General features: G+C 44.6%; 1 protein-coding gene across 1 annotated transcript in view; it reads left to right on the top strand.

The window, feature by feature from the left end:
* The window catches only part of LOC143276039 (ATP-binding cassette sub-family A member 2-like), a 98718-nt gene that overhangs the window by 18166 nt on the left and 62345 nt on the right, over nucleotides 1-18207 (top strand). Inside the window, exons 10-21 of the mRNA XM_076580426.1 lie at nucleotides 1176-1277; nucleotides 2422-2484; nucleotides 4820-5168; nucleotides 6143-6264; nucleotides 6988-7116; nucleotides 7984-8245; nucleotides 9293-9468; nucleotides 12523-12626; nucleotides 13098-13212; nucleotides 14272-14462; nucleotides 16655-16805; nucleotides 18001-18205. Coding sequence (XP_076436541.1) covers nucleotides 1176-1277; nucleotides 2422-2484; nucleotides 4820-5168; nucleotides 6143-6264; nucleotides 6988-7116; nucleotides 7984-8245; nucleotides 9293-9468; nucleotides 12523-12626; nucleotides 13098-13212; nucleotides 14272-14462; nucleotides 16655-16805; nucleotides 18001-18205 — 1969 coding nt within the window. The remainder of the gene's footprint in view (nucleotides 1-1175; nucleotides 1278-2421; nucleotides 2485-4819; nucleotides 5169-6142; nucleotides 6265-6987; nucleotides 7117-7983; nucleotides 8246-9292; nucleotides 9469-12522; nucleotides 12627-13097; nucleotides 13213-14271; nucleotides 14463-16654; nucleotides 16806-18000; nucleotides 18206-18207) is intronic.

Genomic DNA, 18207 nt, shown 5'->3' with positions numbered 1-18207 from the left:
AAAACAAATAAAACTGCACACAGGAAAAAATACAAAAGAATGGGTGGCGCTGTAGTGTAGTGAAGCGCTCTCCCTGGGGAGAGCAGTCCGAATTTCACACAGAGAAATCTGTTGTGATAAAAAGAAATACAAATACAAATACATCATGTATGCATGTCTGTGTGTCTCTTAACACAACGGCAGATATGTAAGTCAGCCAGTGTGCTCAGTTTCTGCTTCAGTTTCTCAAGGAGGCGTAACTGCGTTCAGACAAATCCATATACGCTACACCACATCTGCTTGGGAGATGCCTGACCAGCAGCATAACCCAACGCGCTTTGTCAGGCCTTGAGTGCATGTGTACCTACCAGAGTGGATTTCTTCTGCACAACTTTGCCAGAGGACAACACTTTTGTTGCCGTACGTTCTTTTTTCAGTGCGCAAAGTGTGTGCTGCATGCTGGACCTCGGTTTATCTATAGTTTTATAGAAATGACTGGACACTCGGTTTGATTTTCCAGTCATAAGGCAAGGGTGGGATTGGAACCCAGACCTTCATGGACTCTGTATGGGCAGATGAGTTTGTCTTAGCCTTTCTGCCACTTTTCTTATATCTCCACCATGGGAAAATAAACATTCATTCATTCTTTCTTTCTTTCTGTCATTCATTCATCCAATCATTAATCGAATGGTTAAGGCGTTGGGTTTTCAATCTGAGGGTCCCAGGTTTGAATCTCAGTAACAGAGCCTTGTGGGTAAAGGGTGGAGATTTCTCCAATCTGCCAGGTCAACATATGTGCAGACCTGCTAGATCTTGAACACCTTCATGTGTACACGCATGCAGAAGGTCAGATACGCACACTAAAGATCCTCAAATCCATATCAGTGTTCACCAACATGCACACTCCGAAAATGGAGTGTGGCTGCCTACTGTCATACCCGTAAAATGTTTCATGTCTGTCTGAGTGTGTATGTTTGCATGCCTGAAATATGATTGAATGACACAGGAAATGAATGATGAGCGCCCAATGGACAGCCGTCAGTCACCTCTACCCAGGTACTGAGGTAGGCAGCCTGTTGTGCAAATGACCCCGTGTTTGTTAAAGCGCTTAGAGCTTGGTCTGCAACCGAGGATAGGTGCTGAACAAGTATCCAGATCATCCATTCATTCATTCATTCACTCATTCCTGTTGACAGGGTGACCTTCAGCAGAGGCTGTGTTCCCTGAACAGCACACAGCTGTCTGAGCTGTCCTCAGACCTGTCAGCTCAGATCACCAATGACAAGATCATCCACATTGTGAGTGCATGTGTACTTGGGAGGATGTTGTGGGTGGGTGGGGGTGGGTGGGGGTGGGGGATGTTTGTGTGGTGTGTATGTGTATGGATGTGGTGTGTTGTGTGTGTGCGCGGGGGGAGGGGGGGGAGTGGTTGTTTGTGTTCGAGTGTGTGTGTTTGTGTTCAAGTGTGTGTGAGAGACAGAGAGAGAGAAAGAGAGAGAGAGAGAACAAGAACAAGAGAGAGAGAGAGAGAGAGAGTGGTTGTTTGTTGTTCAAGTGTGTGTGTGTGGATGTGGTGTGTTGTGTGTGTGTGGGGGGGGTTGGGGGGGGGGAAAGTAGTTGTTTGTGTTCGAGTGTGTGTGTGTGTGTGTGAGAGAGAGAGAGAGAGAGAGAGAGAGAACAAGACCAAGAACAAGAGAGAGAGAGAGAGAGAGTGGTTGTTTGAGTGTGTGTGTGTGTGTGTGTGATGGGTGTGTTTGTAACTCACATTGCCAAGGACAAGATAATCAACATTGTGAGTGGTTGTGTATTTTGGAGAAGATATACTGCCGTGCGTGCTGTTTGTGTGTGTGTGTGTGACCTGTTGTTCAACTTACATTGCCAATAACAAGATTATAAACACAGTATGAGTGGTTGTATGTTTTGGAGAAGATATGTTTTCATGTGTGCTCTTGTGTGTGTGTGTGTGTGTGTTTGTGGTTGTTGTTGTTGTTGTTGTTGTTGTTATGTGTGTATGTGTGTGTGTGTGTGTTGTTGTTGGTGGTGGTGGTGGTGGTGGTGGAGGAGGAGGAGGAGGAGAAGACTGTTCTGAGAGTGTACTGTGGAGAGTGGTAATGAATGGTTGTATTATGTTTGTATTTTGTCTAACCGGTCATGCTTTCCACCAGCTTGACATGTGTTCTGAAACAGCTGAATCATTGATATGGCAACAGATGTTGGTTCTCAACATCTTTCTCTTTTTCTCTGTTTGTGTGTGTGTGTGTGTGTGTGTGTGTGGTGTGTGTGTGTGTTTGTGGTGTGAGTATGTGTTTGTGGTGTATGTGTGTGTGTTTTTGTTTTGTGTGTGTGTGTGTGTGTGTGTGTGTGTGTGTGTGAATTTGATTTTTGTACCCCCCACCCCCCAACCACCCACCAATCTGACCCCCTTTTTGGATGTGTTTACAGCTTCATCTGAAATCGGTCAATCTGTCAGCCACTGCAAACAAAGTGGAGAAGTTTGTTGATAAGGTGAGTGTTATTCTGAACTACACACGTAGGAACAGGCAAAGACAATCACACCACACACCATATCACACCACATGGCCTTGCACCACACCACTCCAATCCACATGAAGTCTCTATGCACTACACCTTACCACACCATATCATGCCACACTATACCACACCACACCACACCACACCTTGCCACACCATACCACACCATTTCGCACCACACCATACCACATACCACACCATACCACACCAAACCACACCACACCACACCACACCACACCATACCAAGCCACACCATACCACACCACACCACACCATACCAAGCCACACCATACCACACCATTTCGCACCACACCATACCACATACCACACCATACCACACCACACCACACCATACCACACCACACCACACCACACCACACCTTGCCACACCATACCACACCATTTCGCACCACACCATACCACATACCACACCACACCACACCACACCACACCACACCACACCATACCAAGCCACACCACACCACACCACACCACACCACACCAGGCCACACCACACCACACCAAGCCACACCATTCTGCGCCACACCATACCACACCACACCACACCACACCACGCCACACCACGCCACACCTTATCATCACATCTGTCCACACCATACAACACCACACGAAATCATACCACACCACTCCACACCACACCACACCACACCACACCACACCACGCCACACCTTATCATCACATCTGTCCACACCATACAACACCACACGAAATCATACCACACCACTCCACACCACACCACACCAAACCACACCACACCATACCAAGCCACACCACACCACACCACACCACACCAGGCCACACCACACCACACCAAGCCACACCATTCTGCGCCACACCATACCACACCACACCACACCACACCACGCCACACCTTATCATCACATCTGTCCACACCATACAACACCACACGAAATCATACCACACCACTCCACACCACACCACACCACACCACACCACGCCACACCTTATCATCACATCTGTCCACACCATACAACACCACACGAAATCATACCACACCACTCCACACCACACCACACCACGCCACACCTTATCATCACATCTGTCCACACCATACAACACCACACGAAATCATACCACACCACACCACACCACACCACACCACACCACACCATACCACGCCACACCACATCACATCTGTCCACACCATACAACACCACACAAAATCATACCACACCACTCCACACCACACCACACCACACCACACCGTACCACGCCACACCGTACCACGCCACACCTTATCATCACATCTGTCCACACCATACAACACCACACGAAATCATACCACACCACACAAACCACATCACACCACTCCACACCACACCACACCACACCACACCACGCCACACCTTATCATCACATCTGTCCACACCATACAACACCACACGACATCACACCACACCACACAAACCACATCACACCACACAGCACCACACCACACCGCAACACTCCACATCACACCACACCACACAAACCACATCACACCACACAACACCACACAGCACCACACCACACCACACCACATCACACCACCACACCACACAAACCACATCACAGCACCACACCACACCACACCACACCACACCACACCACACCACACCCTACCACACAAAACTGCACCACACTGCACCACACCACACTGCACCACACCATACCACACCCACCACACTGCACCACACCGCACCGCACCACACCGCACCACACCACACCACACAGTAACAGGTGAATATTTGATATGCTGACAAGACAGGGAGAATGTAATGCACTAATTCTCTCATGCTGAACTTTGTGGAGAGATTGATATGCTTCCAACACAAACTGGAAGAGTATTTTTCCCCTCAATTTCCAAACTCTTTGAGTAGAGTTGGACATATTCATATGCTTCCAACACAAACTGAAAGAGCTATTTTTTCTCAACCTAATTTCCAAACTCTTTAAGTACAGGTGGAGAGATTTGTACTCTTCCAACACAAACTGGAAGAGCTATTTTTCCTCATCAGGATTGTCAAACTACTTTGAGTGCTGGTGGACAGATTCATAAGATTGCAACATGAACTGGAGGAAGTTTGTTCCTTTTTGCCATTTCCAAACTACTTTATGAACTCAGAAATGTTATAATGTACGTCAGCCTGGGGCCACAATACAAAAAGGAGGAAACGGCCCTATCAAACTACTTTGTGTGCAGGTGGAGAGATTTATACACTTCCAGTATGAACCAGAAGAGCTATTGTTCCTCATCCCCATTTTCAGTGTTTACTGTATGTGCAGGTGGAGAGATTCATTCGCTTCCAACACGAACTGGAAGAGCTGGGCAAGTTTGTGGAGATGCTGCCCTTCGACGACAACATCACGGACATCTCCCCAGTCAACCAGACAGACCTGGAACCCTCCATCAACGGCACAGGGCCCGTCAATCCTGACATTCCCGTTCCCCCGTCGGGAACGCCGTTGGACCCCTCCGGCAAGAAGAAGCACTGGAAACCCAGCCTGCTGAAGATGTGGGACTTCATGCAGACTGCTGTGTGCGGCAAGGAGCCCAAGAACAAGAAGGGAGTGAGTGCCGGCGATGATTCTGATGACGGCGATGATGACGGGGATGAGGATCCTGTTGATATCGGTGAGTGCTGTTTGTTTGTTTTGATTTAGTTTAGGTAAAAGTGTTGGGTTGTAGTTGTTTTTTGTGTTGTTTTTTACACCTTTGGTAGGCTTATTTTGTTTATCTTATTTCTTTTTAGTTTATGTTTTGGGTTTTATTTCAACACCTTTCGTAGGCTTATTTGGTTTATTTTATTTCATTTTAGTTCACTTTTTGGGGGGGTATTTTTTCACACCTGTAGTATGTTTTGAAGGCCTGAACAGCATGTTGGGTCTGCACATGGCGAGGCATCATCTCCATCCCCCAGCCTTTAAAACATAAAGTGAATGTAGTGAAGTATACATGGATCAGTCTGCATGCTTTGATGCACCCTTGAAACTGAAAGTGAAAGTGAGTATTTGAGGTGGTTTGATTGTGGGAGAGCGTTAGCGGTTTTCTGAGAAAAGAGGGAGAGGGAAAGGGGGGGAGGGAGTAAGAGGGAAAAACAGACGCTATATAATTGGGTTTTATTTGAAAATGCAGGCTGGTTTGTATTTGTATTTGAGCTGACTTCTGATGTACCTGAGTGAGGAAATAGTGAAAGAGAGAAAAGGGAAGGTGGTGTGTGTGTTTTGACCATTACCTCTTTACTGGCAAACAACACAGCTGTTATTGTAATACTCTGTGTGTCATTCTGATAGATATGCTCATGCTATGTTTAAAATGATTGAATTTATTGTTAATCTTCATGTCTGCCATGCATGTGCTGTGGAAGAAAAATGTCTATTTTAAACTTCTTTTGTTATGGACAGTAGAGTGCTTGGATCTTGCTGTAGAGTGAAGCCGTAACAACTCTGGTCTGCAGGACTTTTGTGAACAATATACTCAGTTCAGCTCCACATAGCACCTGCTACCTTCCTCCTCATAGCACACCACAGCTTAACACAGTAAAAAAAACACAAAAAAACCCAGCAACACACCACCTGACGTTATCACCAAAGGAAGCCATGTTGCAGAGGCCCTGAGGATGTCTTCACGCCAAAAGGAGATGCTGGGCATCATCACTCACTACCTGTACAGCAATCCCAAGATCCTCTATGCTCCCAACAACACCGCCGCCGATGAGGTCATCAGAAAGGTCAGTTTTTTTCCCTGAACGTGAAGTGAGGCTGCTTACGGTTTTGATTTCAGTTTGTCACTGCATTTGTACGAATCTGTATACGCTGCATCACATCTTTCGGGCATATGCCTGACCAGCAGCATTACTCAATTGGCTTTGTCAGGTCTTGAGTGCATGGATATATATAAAACATGTGTACATGTCCTACCTTCAGATATACAGTAATAAAAGACAACTGTACTTGGAGTCCTCTCATCCAAAGAAACACAGTTTGTCAGTTACTACACATTAACTTTGCTCAGTAGGATGCATATAGAATTAGAATCAGAATAACTTTTATTATCTCAGGAAGAGAAATAAAATGTGGTGGAGTCTTTGATATATATTGATTACAAGCAAAGCAGTACGAATTTGGCATACATGTATAAAACACACACACACAACAGAGTCATAGCAAAGCAAGCCCTTTAACAGTATAACCTTCTCACTGTTTAGACGTACTGGATCTACTGATACTGGGAGAATTCAAACAACAGCAACAGTCCTGAATCTATGACTGGGGCAAAGAAAAAAATTCTGTGTGTGTATGTGTGTGTGTGTGTGTGTAATCAGAATCAGAATCAGTTTTAATGTCTATTAAACCTTAACAAAGTTAACCTTAACACATAAAAAGCAAAACAAAATAATGGTAAATAAAAGATGTGTGTGTGTGTGTGTGTGTATGTGTGTGTGTGTGTGCAGGCCAACGCCACGTTCCAGTTCATTGACAGCATTGGGGACTATGCCCGGGAGTGGCTCAACATCTCTCAGGAGCTTCATGACTTCCTCCGCAAGCCAAAGACCGAGCACAACCTCCAGGCCATCAGAGAGGTGGGCACAATCACATCCACTTTCATCTTTAAAAAAAAAAAAAAAGAAACAGAAAAAAAGATCCACTTTTATAACACTGACAAAAAAAAATTAATCATGCACATGAAAAATCTTGTCATAAGCATATTCTGAGTAGTAGTTTTTTGTGTTTTTTTGGCCAATTACAGCACAACCTTGAAGCCATAAGAGTGATGGACCCAATCACATCCACTTATATCTTGATTTTTTTTTTAATTAAAAAAAGAAGATCCACTTTATAACATTGACAAAAGATTGAACATGTGAATGAAAAAAGTAATTTCAGTCATAAGCATGTTCAGTGTAGTAGTTTTGGGGTTTGTTGCCAAAGACGGAGCACAACTTCGAAGCCGTTAGAGAGGTGGGCACAGTCACATCCACTTTTATCTTGAAAAAAGAAAAAGAAGACGGAAGAAAAGATCCACTTTTATAATGCTGACAAAAAACTTAATTATGTGCATGAAAATATCTTCAATCATAAGCATATTCAAAGTAGTTTTTGTTGTTGTTTTGCCAAAGACAGAGCACAACCTCCAATCCATTAGACAGGTGGGCACAATCAAATCCACTTTCTTTCTTTTTTTAAAGGGATACAAAAAAAAGATGTAAATAAAGAACAAAAAAAGACCCACTTTTATAACATGTGCATGAAAATAAGTATCTTCAATCATAAGCATATTCAGAGTTGCAGTCGTCACTTTTTACTTATTAATCCTCCACAACCCAAAGACAGAGCTAATCACCATGTCATTTCACACAAGGAACAGATCTCCATCAGATGTGTGCCAGAGCAGTGTGACTCACTCACTCAGTCCACCAGTGAAGAAACCTCTCTCTGATGTCATTCAGATGCAGCAGGACTTGCAAGGGCACCGCGGGGTTATCTGGCCCTTGTTTGCCATCCCCAAGTTATCCCCCTTTGTGTCGGAGCCGGTGCACAACGCCACCCAGTACCTGCACATGATCGACATGATTGACCGCGCGGCCAACGAGTGGCTCCGGCTGATGGAGGGCATCTCGCTCAACGTGTTCCAAGGGTTCGAGTCTGAGGCTGACATGGTCAACTTCTTCCTCACCAAGGCCTATTCGCAGAACAGCAGTGTTATCGCTGGTGAGTTTTTCTGGAGGGGAGGGTTGGTTGTTGTGGTGTGTGTGTGTGTGTGTGTGTTTTGTGGTGTTTGTGTGTGTGTGTGTGTGTCTGTGTGTATGATTGCTGGTGAAGACAGTGTTTGTGTATGGACTCACAATTATGTGTGTGTGTGTGCGTGTGTGTGGTTTGTATTTATTTTATGTGGTATGTTTGTGTGCAGTCATATTTCCAGCTGTTCTTGTTTACTAAAAGATATGTATAACAGTAAAGTGTTCAGCTTAAATAAAATGTGTTTTGTCTCTTTGTCTCTCATCATTCAGAGTCATTTGATTGTTGAATTAAAATCTCCTTGTGTCTTTTTTTTTAAATATTTTTTTATGTTTCAGTGTCATTTGATTGTTGAAATAGAATCTCCTTGTGTCTCTTGGTTTCTTTTTGTTATTATTCACATGATGAAATGAAATATCTTTTCACCGATTACGATGGAATCTCCTGTCAGACCGATGGATGAGTAGGCAGGCAGGCTTATCTGTCGGTGTGTGTCCCATTGTCGTTTCGACATTAGCTTGGTTGCCTGACTAGCACAGGTGACTTTTTTTTTGTGAAGAGGAGTTGTGCAGTCCCTTCCCCACTCTCTCGCCTACCGACGCTCACAGTCCCACAGGTGCAGATACTGCCACATGTAGAACAGCCTCGGCAGGTGCAGGTTTTTTCTTCAGAGTTCCATCTCCTAGGAGGACTTCCAGCCAAGGATAAGAGCTCCCCCTGCCCTTTGGTCATCCTCTTCCACCTTCACAGCCGTTAGGAAAGGTTTCCTCCTCCACCTGGTCCTTCGTTGGGAGACTTAGTCACTTATAATTCAGTGTCAAAATCTCTTCGTCTGTTTGTCAGTCTTATTCAAATGATTGAATAAAATCTTTATGTACCTTTTTAGTCTCTTATAATTCAGTGTCAAAATCTCTTCATCTCTTTGTCAGTCTTATTATTGAGATGATGGAATACAGTCTGTCTCCCTCCTGGTCCTTTATATAAATTCAGTGTCACATTTGTCACCCTTGTGCTGTTCAGGGGTGTCGTTTGAAAACATGGAGGGGGCACAACAGCTCCCGCGCCACGTGCGCTACAAGATCCGACAGAACGCCACCTTCATCTACACCACCAAGAACGTCCGGAAACAGACCTGGACCCCCGGCCCTGGATCTGGCACTTACCGCTACTACCAGTTTGGCTTTGTCTGGGTGCAGGTGTGTGAGTGTGTGGGTGGGTGGGTGTGTGTGTGTGTGGGGAGGGGGTGTTTGTATGGGTGGGAGGTTGTATGTGCGTGTGTGTGCGGAGGGGTGGTATTTGCGTGTGTGTGGGTGGGTGTTTGTGTGTGTGTGTGTGTGGAGGGGTGGTGTTTGTGGCTGGTGGGTGGTTGGGTGTATGTGTGTGTGTGTGGGTATGTGTGTGTATACATGTGTGTGTGTGTGCATGTGTGTGTGTGTGTGCGTGTTTGTGTGTGTGTGTGTGTACATGTGTGCATGTGTGTGTGGGTATGTGTGTGTGTATACATGTGTGCATGTGTGTGTGTGTGTGCATGTGTGTGTGTGTGTGGGTATGTGTGTGTATACATGTGTGCGTGTGTGTGTGTGTGCATGTGCGTGTGTGTGCATGTGTTTGTGTGTGTGCATGTGCGTGTGTGTGATTATGGACTGGTTGGTTGGACAGTGGCTGTGTTTGTGTTGTGTTAACCATTGTTGGCTTGTGATGATCATAATAGGACTGTCTTTTACCCATGCTATTCTGTGACATAAAGGAAATAGTCCTAACTGAACCACATGTGGCATGTTATCCATGGTATTGTGTGAAACGTGAGAAGGAAAAAAAACCCACTTATATCCTGTACATAGCCTTGTGTAATGTAACGACCAGGACATTCTGGGTTCAGCACAGCCTTAGTCTCAGTGTCACTGTTCTTTTGTTCAACCTCTCCCCACAATTCACATTCACATGTGATATGCATAGGGGTACGAAGTACATTACCACCAGTGCAAGTCTCTTTTGAAGCAAATTTGGGTTTTTTTAGTATCTAGTTGGAGTTTGTATAGTAGACTGCTGATCTTTCTGATATTGTAATGTTCTTTTATTTGGGAAGAAAGGATACAATCAGTTTTTGCACAAGGAACAATAAGCACTTTTTTTTTTTAACAGGGTCATCCCTAGTTTCAGTTTGCTGAGATAGTTCCAGCAGGTTTTCTCCCTGTGAAGAATATCCTTTTTGTGATGAAGATAGGATGCAAACTTCCGTAGCACTGTGAATATTCATTTCACCACATGGCCCATCCACCCATTCGCTGTGTCAATGTGGTGATATACAGCACAGTACAATACAATACAATGCAATACAGTACAATACAATACAATACAATACATCTTTATTCATCCAATTGGAAATCATATGCAATCAGAGGCTTATTGCTCACATACACAGTCTCTCAGCCTATAGTTGAATATGACAAAGGAAAAACTTAAAAGTAACAAAGAAATAGAAATATTGAGCTGAGCCAAAATATGAAAGCAATAAAAAGACAAAAGCCTGATCTACCACACAGCAAAAGAAAACAAACAAACAAACAACCATACATTTTTACAAAAATATCCAAACTCTTTCAGAATAAGAGACACTATTTTAACTATTCTTCTTCTTCGTTAATGGGCTGCCACTCCCATGTTCACTCGTATGTACATGAGTGGGCTGTTATGTATATGACCGTCGGTACCCTGCCATGTAGGCAGCCATACTCCGTTTTGAGGGGTTATTATAACTATAAATTCTTCCAGTTGTAGTTTCTGTTCTAAAAACATCCTTTTCAGGCATGCCTTAAAAGAGATATGTTCTTCTTTTTTTTTTCTGCCCCATCATCTGCATCGTTTCAGTGGCATTACTCCCACACCGCTCATTTAGATTCCCCCATACATGGCCACACCTGGGTTCGTCTGTCGCAGTTCCAGCGTCGGCAGTCCACAGGGAACCATCGATGTTAGGTCGCCAGGAGGCCACACACCAGAGGAGACCCTGCACTGCTGCTGAGTCACTTCGGTGGTGTTCAGTGGTGCCTGTTCTGTTTTTAACATACTTAGGACACCACCTACTAAGCCCTCTACTAACGACAATAATGGCTTAGTCACGGAGCCAGACTGAGTGAGCGTCCCTCCCAGAGTAGAGACAACCACCACGTCCCTCAAACAACAGCCCCCCATGAATCTGCCGACACTGACGACATTGACAGGACTCACCCCAAGCACGGAAGTGGAGGGGTATTGAAACTGAGGTCACCATGAGAAAGGCCACAGACTTTGAGACTATTTTGTTTATATTGATGACGATGAAGGAGCAGGCGGATGATGGTGATGATGACGATGTTGCTATGGAGGTCCATTTTGGTTTGGGACTGCATGACAAGGCTGTACTCAGCGCTTCCTGTCATAATGATATCCCGGCGTTAACCAGACCCGAGAGATACAGACACTTGCAGTATTGGTCAAGTAATTAGAGCAACACACCCAAAGACGCATCCTTGAAGTGGATGACACTCGACTGTGTAGTCCCAGTCTCCCCATTTAAGCCCACAGCACACTCAACTCTGGGTAGGAGCCGGCCATGGGCCAAAAAACCCACTTCCACTGGGATTTGAACCCGCGTCCTCCCAGCCGTCAGTCTGCAACGCTAACCACTTCGCCACGGCGGCTGGTGATATGTTCTAATTTTAACACATAAAATATTGATTGCAGAATAAGAAACCCTATTCCAAATTATTCATTAGCAATTCTTAAAATTACAGGCACAGTATGTCTACTTAAAATATAAACTCCCTATTCTTGCTTGCTAAAAAAAGATACGTTCTAATTTTGATACATACAGTAAGAAACATTGATTCCAAAATGAGGAACCCTATTCCAAAGTAATCATGAGAAATTCTTAAAACTGCAGTTGCAGTGGGTCTGCTTAGAACATGAAATTCCATTCCTACTTGCAATAAAAGGGATATGTTCTAATAATAAGACATTTGTTAAGAAATATTGATTATAGAATAAGTAACCATATTCTGAATTAATCATTAGAAGTTCTGAAAATTGCAGGTGCAGTAGGTCTCCTGAAAATATAAAATTCCATTTTTGCTTGTCATAAAAGAGATATGGTTCTAATTTTGATACACACATTAAGAAACGCTATTCCGAATTAATCATTAGAAATTCTTAAAAACTACAGGAGCAGTGGGTCTATTAACACATACCACTGTAACATGTGGTGCTTGCAGGACATGATGGAGAGAGCCATAGTGGACATTCAGGCTGGGAGGAAGGTGGTGGAGCCAGGAACTTACATGCAGCAGTTCCCCTACCCCTGCTACGTCTATGACCAGTCAGTCCTCGCTTTTTCTGTCATCTCTTTGTTTAACGCTATGTTTGCTATGTCTGTGACCAGTCAGTCCCAGCTTTTTCTGTTTTTGTTTAACGCTATGTTTGCTTTGTCTGTGACCAGTCAGTCCTAGCTTTTTCTGTCTTCTCTTTGTTTGACACTATGTTTGCTACGTCTGTGACCAGTCAGTCCTAGCTTTTTCTGTCTTCTCTTTGTTTAACGCTATGTTTGCTACGTCTGTGACCAGTCAGTCCTCGCTTTTTCTGTCTTCATTGCACAGTTCACAGTGATTGATGGGGTGTTCATGACAGAGTATATCTTCATTGCACAGTTCACAGTGTTTCAGGTTTGTGTTCATGACAGAGTATATCTTCATTGCACAGTTCACAGTGATTCATGGGGTGTTTCAGGTTTGTGTTCATGACAGAGTATATCTTCATTGCACAGTTCACAGTGATCGATGGGGTGTTTCAGGTTTGTGTTCATGATAGAGCACGTGATGCCCCTGTGTCTGACCATCTCCTGGGTGTACAGTGTGGCCATGCTGGTGCAGAGCATCGTCTATGAGAAGGAACATCGCCTGAAGGAGGTCTGTACCAACACTGACCACTTTCACTTTCACTTGCACTTGCACTTCACTTTCACTTTCACTTTCTGTTTCAAGAAAGTTCGGACTGATTCCTATACGCCACACCACTTTTGCTGTATTAAAAACAACAAAAACAACAACAAAAACAACAAAATGTACAGTAGATGCCTGACTTATACTCGTGAACCCAATGTGCTATCAGGCCAGTCCCAGAACTATGACAAATAACATTCAGAAAGTGTGGAGAAATAAGAAATTTATATACATGGGGGATGGGTGGACTTAGGGATGGGGGTGGGGGGGTTACAGATTTAAACAATATTTATTATTCTTGGAATCGTACTGGATTTGAAAACAAAGCTAAGTCCACAAAACACAGCACATATTATCGGTTGCTTACAGTTGAAGCAACAGTAAATTATTGTACAGAATACATGAGAAACTGATCTGTTTTGGTTTGGGTTTCTTATGGATGTGTAGTTTATGTTCCCATATTCATTGCTGATACCTTATTTCAGAGCTAAAAACACTATTTTTGATTTGCAAAGTTCTTAAAATCATACACGCTCTGAGAAGATCTTTCAGCCATCTGTTAATTGTGACATGAATTGCAATAAATAAAAGAAGCACAAGGTGGTCAACCATCTTGTCAAAAAATGCTAAAGTGTTACCGTGCCTCCTTTTAGCCTTAGCCCAACACATCACCTTCCTGCCATCCATACTTTTCCCTTTGTAGATGTTATCCGTTATTGTGCCAGCACTATTTCTGGACACCATTTATACACTGTCCAATGCTGACAATCCAGTATCAGAACAGGGGACAGGTCTGAACACAGTATATGGTGATGAACATGATGGGTCTGTACAGGTGATGAACTCATGGGTCTGTACGGGTGATGCAGATGATGTGTCTGTGTACAGGTGATGAAGATGATACAGGTGATAAAAATGAGGTGTCTGTGTACATGTGATGAAGATGATACAGGTGATGAAGATGACTGGTCTGTGTACAGGTGATGAAGATGATACAGGTGATAAAAATGAGGTGTCTGTGTACAGGTGATGAAGATGATGGGTCTGAGCAACGCGGTGCACTGGTGCGCGTGGTTCCTGACGACGTGCCTGCAGATGACGGCCACAACGGCCATGCTGACGGCCATGCTGAAGGTGGGCAAGGTGCTGCCCCACAGTGACCCCTCCATCATCTTCATCGTCCTCCAGGTCTACGCCATCGCCATCATCTGTTTCTCGTGAGTTTACCTTGCTGTGTTCGAGTTTGGGTGGGTTGGGAGCAAGGGTTGAGGACTGGGGGGATTGAGGACTGGGTGTGGAAGGGTTGTGTGAATGTAGGAAGTTTACTGTACTTACTTACTTAGGGTTGTGGGAATGTAGGAAGTTTACTGTACTTACTTACTTAGGGTTGTGGGAATGTAGGAAGTTTACTGTACTTACTTACTTAGGGTTGTGGGAATGTAGGAAGTTTACTGTACTTACTTACTTAGGGTTGTGGTGTGGAAATGTAGGAAGTTTACTGTACTTACTTACTTAGGGTTGTGGTGTAGAAATGTAGGAAGTTTACTGTACTTACTTACTTAGGGTTGTGGGAATGTAGGAAGTTTACTGTACTTACTTACTTAGGGTTGTGGTGTAGAAATGTAGGAAGTTTACTGTACTTACTTACTTAGGGTTGTGGGAATGTAGGAAGTTTACTGTACTTACTTACTTAGGGTTGTGGGAATGTAGGAAGTTTACTTACTTACTTACTTAGGGTTGTGGGAATGTAGGAAGTTTACTGTACTTACTTACTTAGGGTTGTGGGAATGTAGGAAATTTACTTACTTACTTAGGGTTGTGGGAATGTAGGAAGTTTACTGTACTTACTTACTTAGGGTTGTGGGAATGTAGGAAGTTTACTTACTTAGGGTTGTGGGAATGTAGGAAGTTTACTTACTTACTTAGGCCCTTCGCTCCCTGTGGAGCGTTGGACGTCTCTCCACCGAACTCTACTCTGGGCTGTCCTTTGTGCATCCCTCCTGCTGATTAAAGCATTGGACTTTCAATCTGAGGGGGAAGGTAGGAAGTTTGGTGGGGGCAAATTTCAGGTTAAATAAGACCAAGGTTTTGATGGGCGCAATATCCGAGTCATTGAAGCGTTGGACTTTCAATCTGAGGGAAAATATAGGAAGTGTGGTGGGGGCTAATTTCAGGCAAAATAAGACCAAAGTTCTGAAGGGTGCAACAGCCAAGTGATCAAAGCGTTGAGCTTTCAATCTTTGAGTCCTGGGTTACAGTCTTTGGTCATGGAGCCAGGTGGGTAAAGGGTGGAGATTTTTTTCTGATCTCCCAGGTCAACAGATGTGCAGACCTGCTCATGTCTGAACCCCTTTTGTGTGTACATGCATGCAGAAGATCAAATACGCTTGTTAAAGATCCTGTAATCTATATCAGCGTTAGGTGGGTTATGGAAACAAGAACATGCCTAGCATGCATCCACCTGAAAACCGAGTATGACTGCCTGCATGGTGGGGGTTAAAATGGTCATACACGTAAAAGCCAACTCGTGTATATGGATGACCGTTGGAGTCACTGCCCACAAAGAGAATGATCAAGGTTTTCTGCTTCCACCACCACTACACCATGTGTTGTGGTCTGGGTGCTCTTCTTTTAGATGAGACAATGCACAAAGGTCCTGTGTGCAGCAAGCACTTAGGCTCATAAAAAAAAACCCACAGGCAACCAAAAGGTTGCTTTTGGAGAACACTGTATACACTACACTACACTACACTACACTACACTGCACTACTACACTACACTACACTACACTACACTACACTACACTGCACTACTACACTACACTACACTACACTACACTACACTACACTGCACTACTACACTACACTACACTGCACTACTACACTACTACACTACACTACACTACACTACACTACACTACGCTACACTACTACACTACACTACACTACACTACACTACACTACACTACACTACACTACTACACTACACTACACTGCACTACTACACTACACTACACTACACTACACTACACTACACTACACTGCACTACTACACTACACTACACTACACTACACTACACTACTTTTCATTTTCCCTCAAGGCCTGACTAAGCACGTAGGGTTACCTGCTGGTTAGGCATCTTATATGGATTTGTCTGAAGGCAGTGTTACTTCCTTGAGTAACTGAACCACACTACACTATACTACACTACACAGCACTGCACTGCACTAGGCTATGCTACACTGCACTGCACTACACAACACGACACTACACTACACTACACACCACACCACATGCCACACCACACCACACGCCACACCACCATACTGCACTACACCACACCAAACCACACCACACACCACACCACACCACACCACACAATAACATCTGTTCATTGTGACGTGTGCAGGTTTCTGATCAGCGTCCTGTACTCCAAGGCGAAAGTGGCGGCTGCGTGTGCTGGTATCATCTACTTCCTGTCCTACGTGCCCTACATGTACCTGGCTATCAAGGAGGACATCGCCAATGACATGATACCCGCCGCATACAAAACAGCCGCTGTGAGTAGGCTGGGGTCAGGGGTGTATTGTGTGAGCGTGTGCATGTATGTAAGCATACATATGCTGCAGTCCTGATTATTGCCTTGCGTGGTAGGCTGGACTTTATAAGCAAAGGTGTCAAATGTCAGTGTGCAGATTGTAGAGGGGGGTTGGGTGAGGGGTGGGGGGGGGAGGCGGAGGCATTTATCATGTAACATTTCCCCTAAGTTTATGGCATCAGTCTGGATGGGTGAATATTTAGAATTCATATTTTTGCTTTAGTTTTTCTGGTCTCACCTTTGGAGATAAGGATATGGGTATCTGATGAATAAAGTCTAATAGACAAGTTATGTCTACATGGGGCAAGTTTTGTTCACTTACCCTGTCAAAAATGTCACACAGTTCAGCCTTCTGTTCAGCTATTTTCTTTTTTTTTTTTTTGCTGCCCCATTATCTGCACCATTTCAGTGGCATTACTCCCATGCCGCTCATTCCCAGTCCCCCATACACGGCCACGCCTGTATTTGCCTGTCGCAGTCCAAGTGTCAGCAGTCCGCAGGAAACCAAAACTGTTAGTTCACCAAGAAGCCACACACCAGAGAAGACCCGGCACTGCTGCTAAGGTGGTGTTCAGTAGCCCCTGTTCTGGTATAGCATACCTTGGACATCACCTTCTAAGCCCGCTACTGACAGCAATAATGGTTCAGTATGTAGCAGAGCCAGACTGAGGAGACTGCCACCTTGTCCCTCCAGTGACAGTCCCCCAACAGTCTGCCAACACTGGAGACCTTGACAGGACTCACCCCAAGCCTCCTGTTAAACTTGTGTAGTCATCAGTACCAAAGCTGGGTTGTAGTCCATGTTAAGAGATGGAAGACTCACCAGCATTAGCGTTGATAACCCAGCCACTGTGCGACTGCACATCCATGAACCCGTTCAACCATGCCAACCTACCTGCTCATCTGCCAATTCAGAGAGTCCGTGAGGGTGTGGGTTCGAATCCTGCTCTCACCCTTTCTCCCAGTCTGGCAAAATTCAGTAGGAGAAGTTCACTCTAATAGGTACACAAATATTTGTGCAAGCACTAAAGGCCTATGCTGCTGGTCAGGCATCTGCCTACCAGATGTGATCTACCGTGTATGGATTTGTCTGAATGCAGTGACGCCTCCTTGAGAAACTGAAGCTGACGGCCAGGCTCCATGTGTGTGTCTTGCAGTCTCTGTTCTCCACCACAGCCTTCGGGCTGGGGGCCAAGTACTTTGCCTTCTACGAGGAGATGGGGGTGGGGGTTCAGTACAACAACATCAACATCTCCCCCGTGGAGGGTGATGAGTACAACCTGTTCATGGTCACCCTCATGATGGTCCTCGACTGCCTCATCTACTCCATCCTTGTCTGGTACATCGAGCACGTGCATCCAGGT

Source organism: Babylonia areolata, chromosome 31 (assembly GCF_041734735.1).
Source record: "Babylonia areolata isolate BAREFJ2019XMU chromosome 31, ASM4173473v1, whole genome shotgun sequence".
Lineage (NCBI taxonomy): Eukaryota > Metazoa > Mollusca > Gastropoda > Neogastropoda > Buccinidae > Babylonia > Babylonia areolata.
The sequence above is the reverse complement of the archived record's forward strand: the minus strand, read 5'-3'. Positions and strand labels throughout refer to the sequence as shown.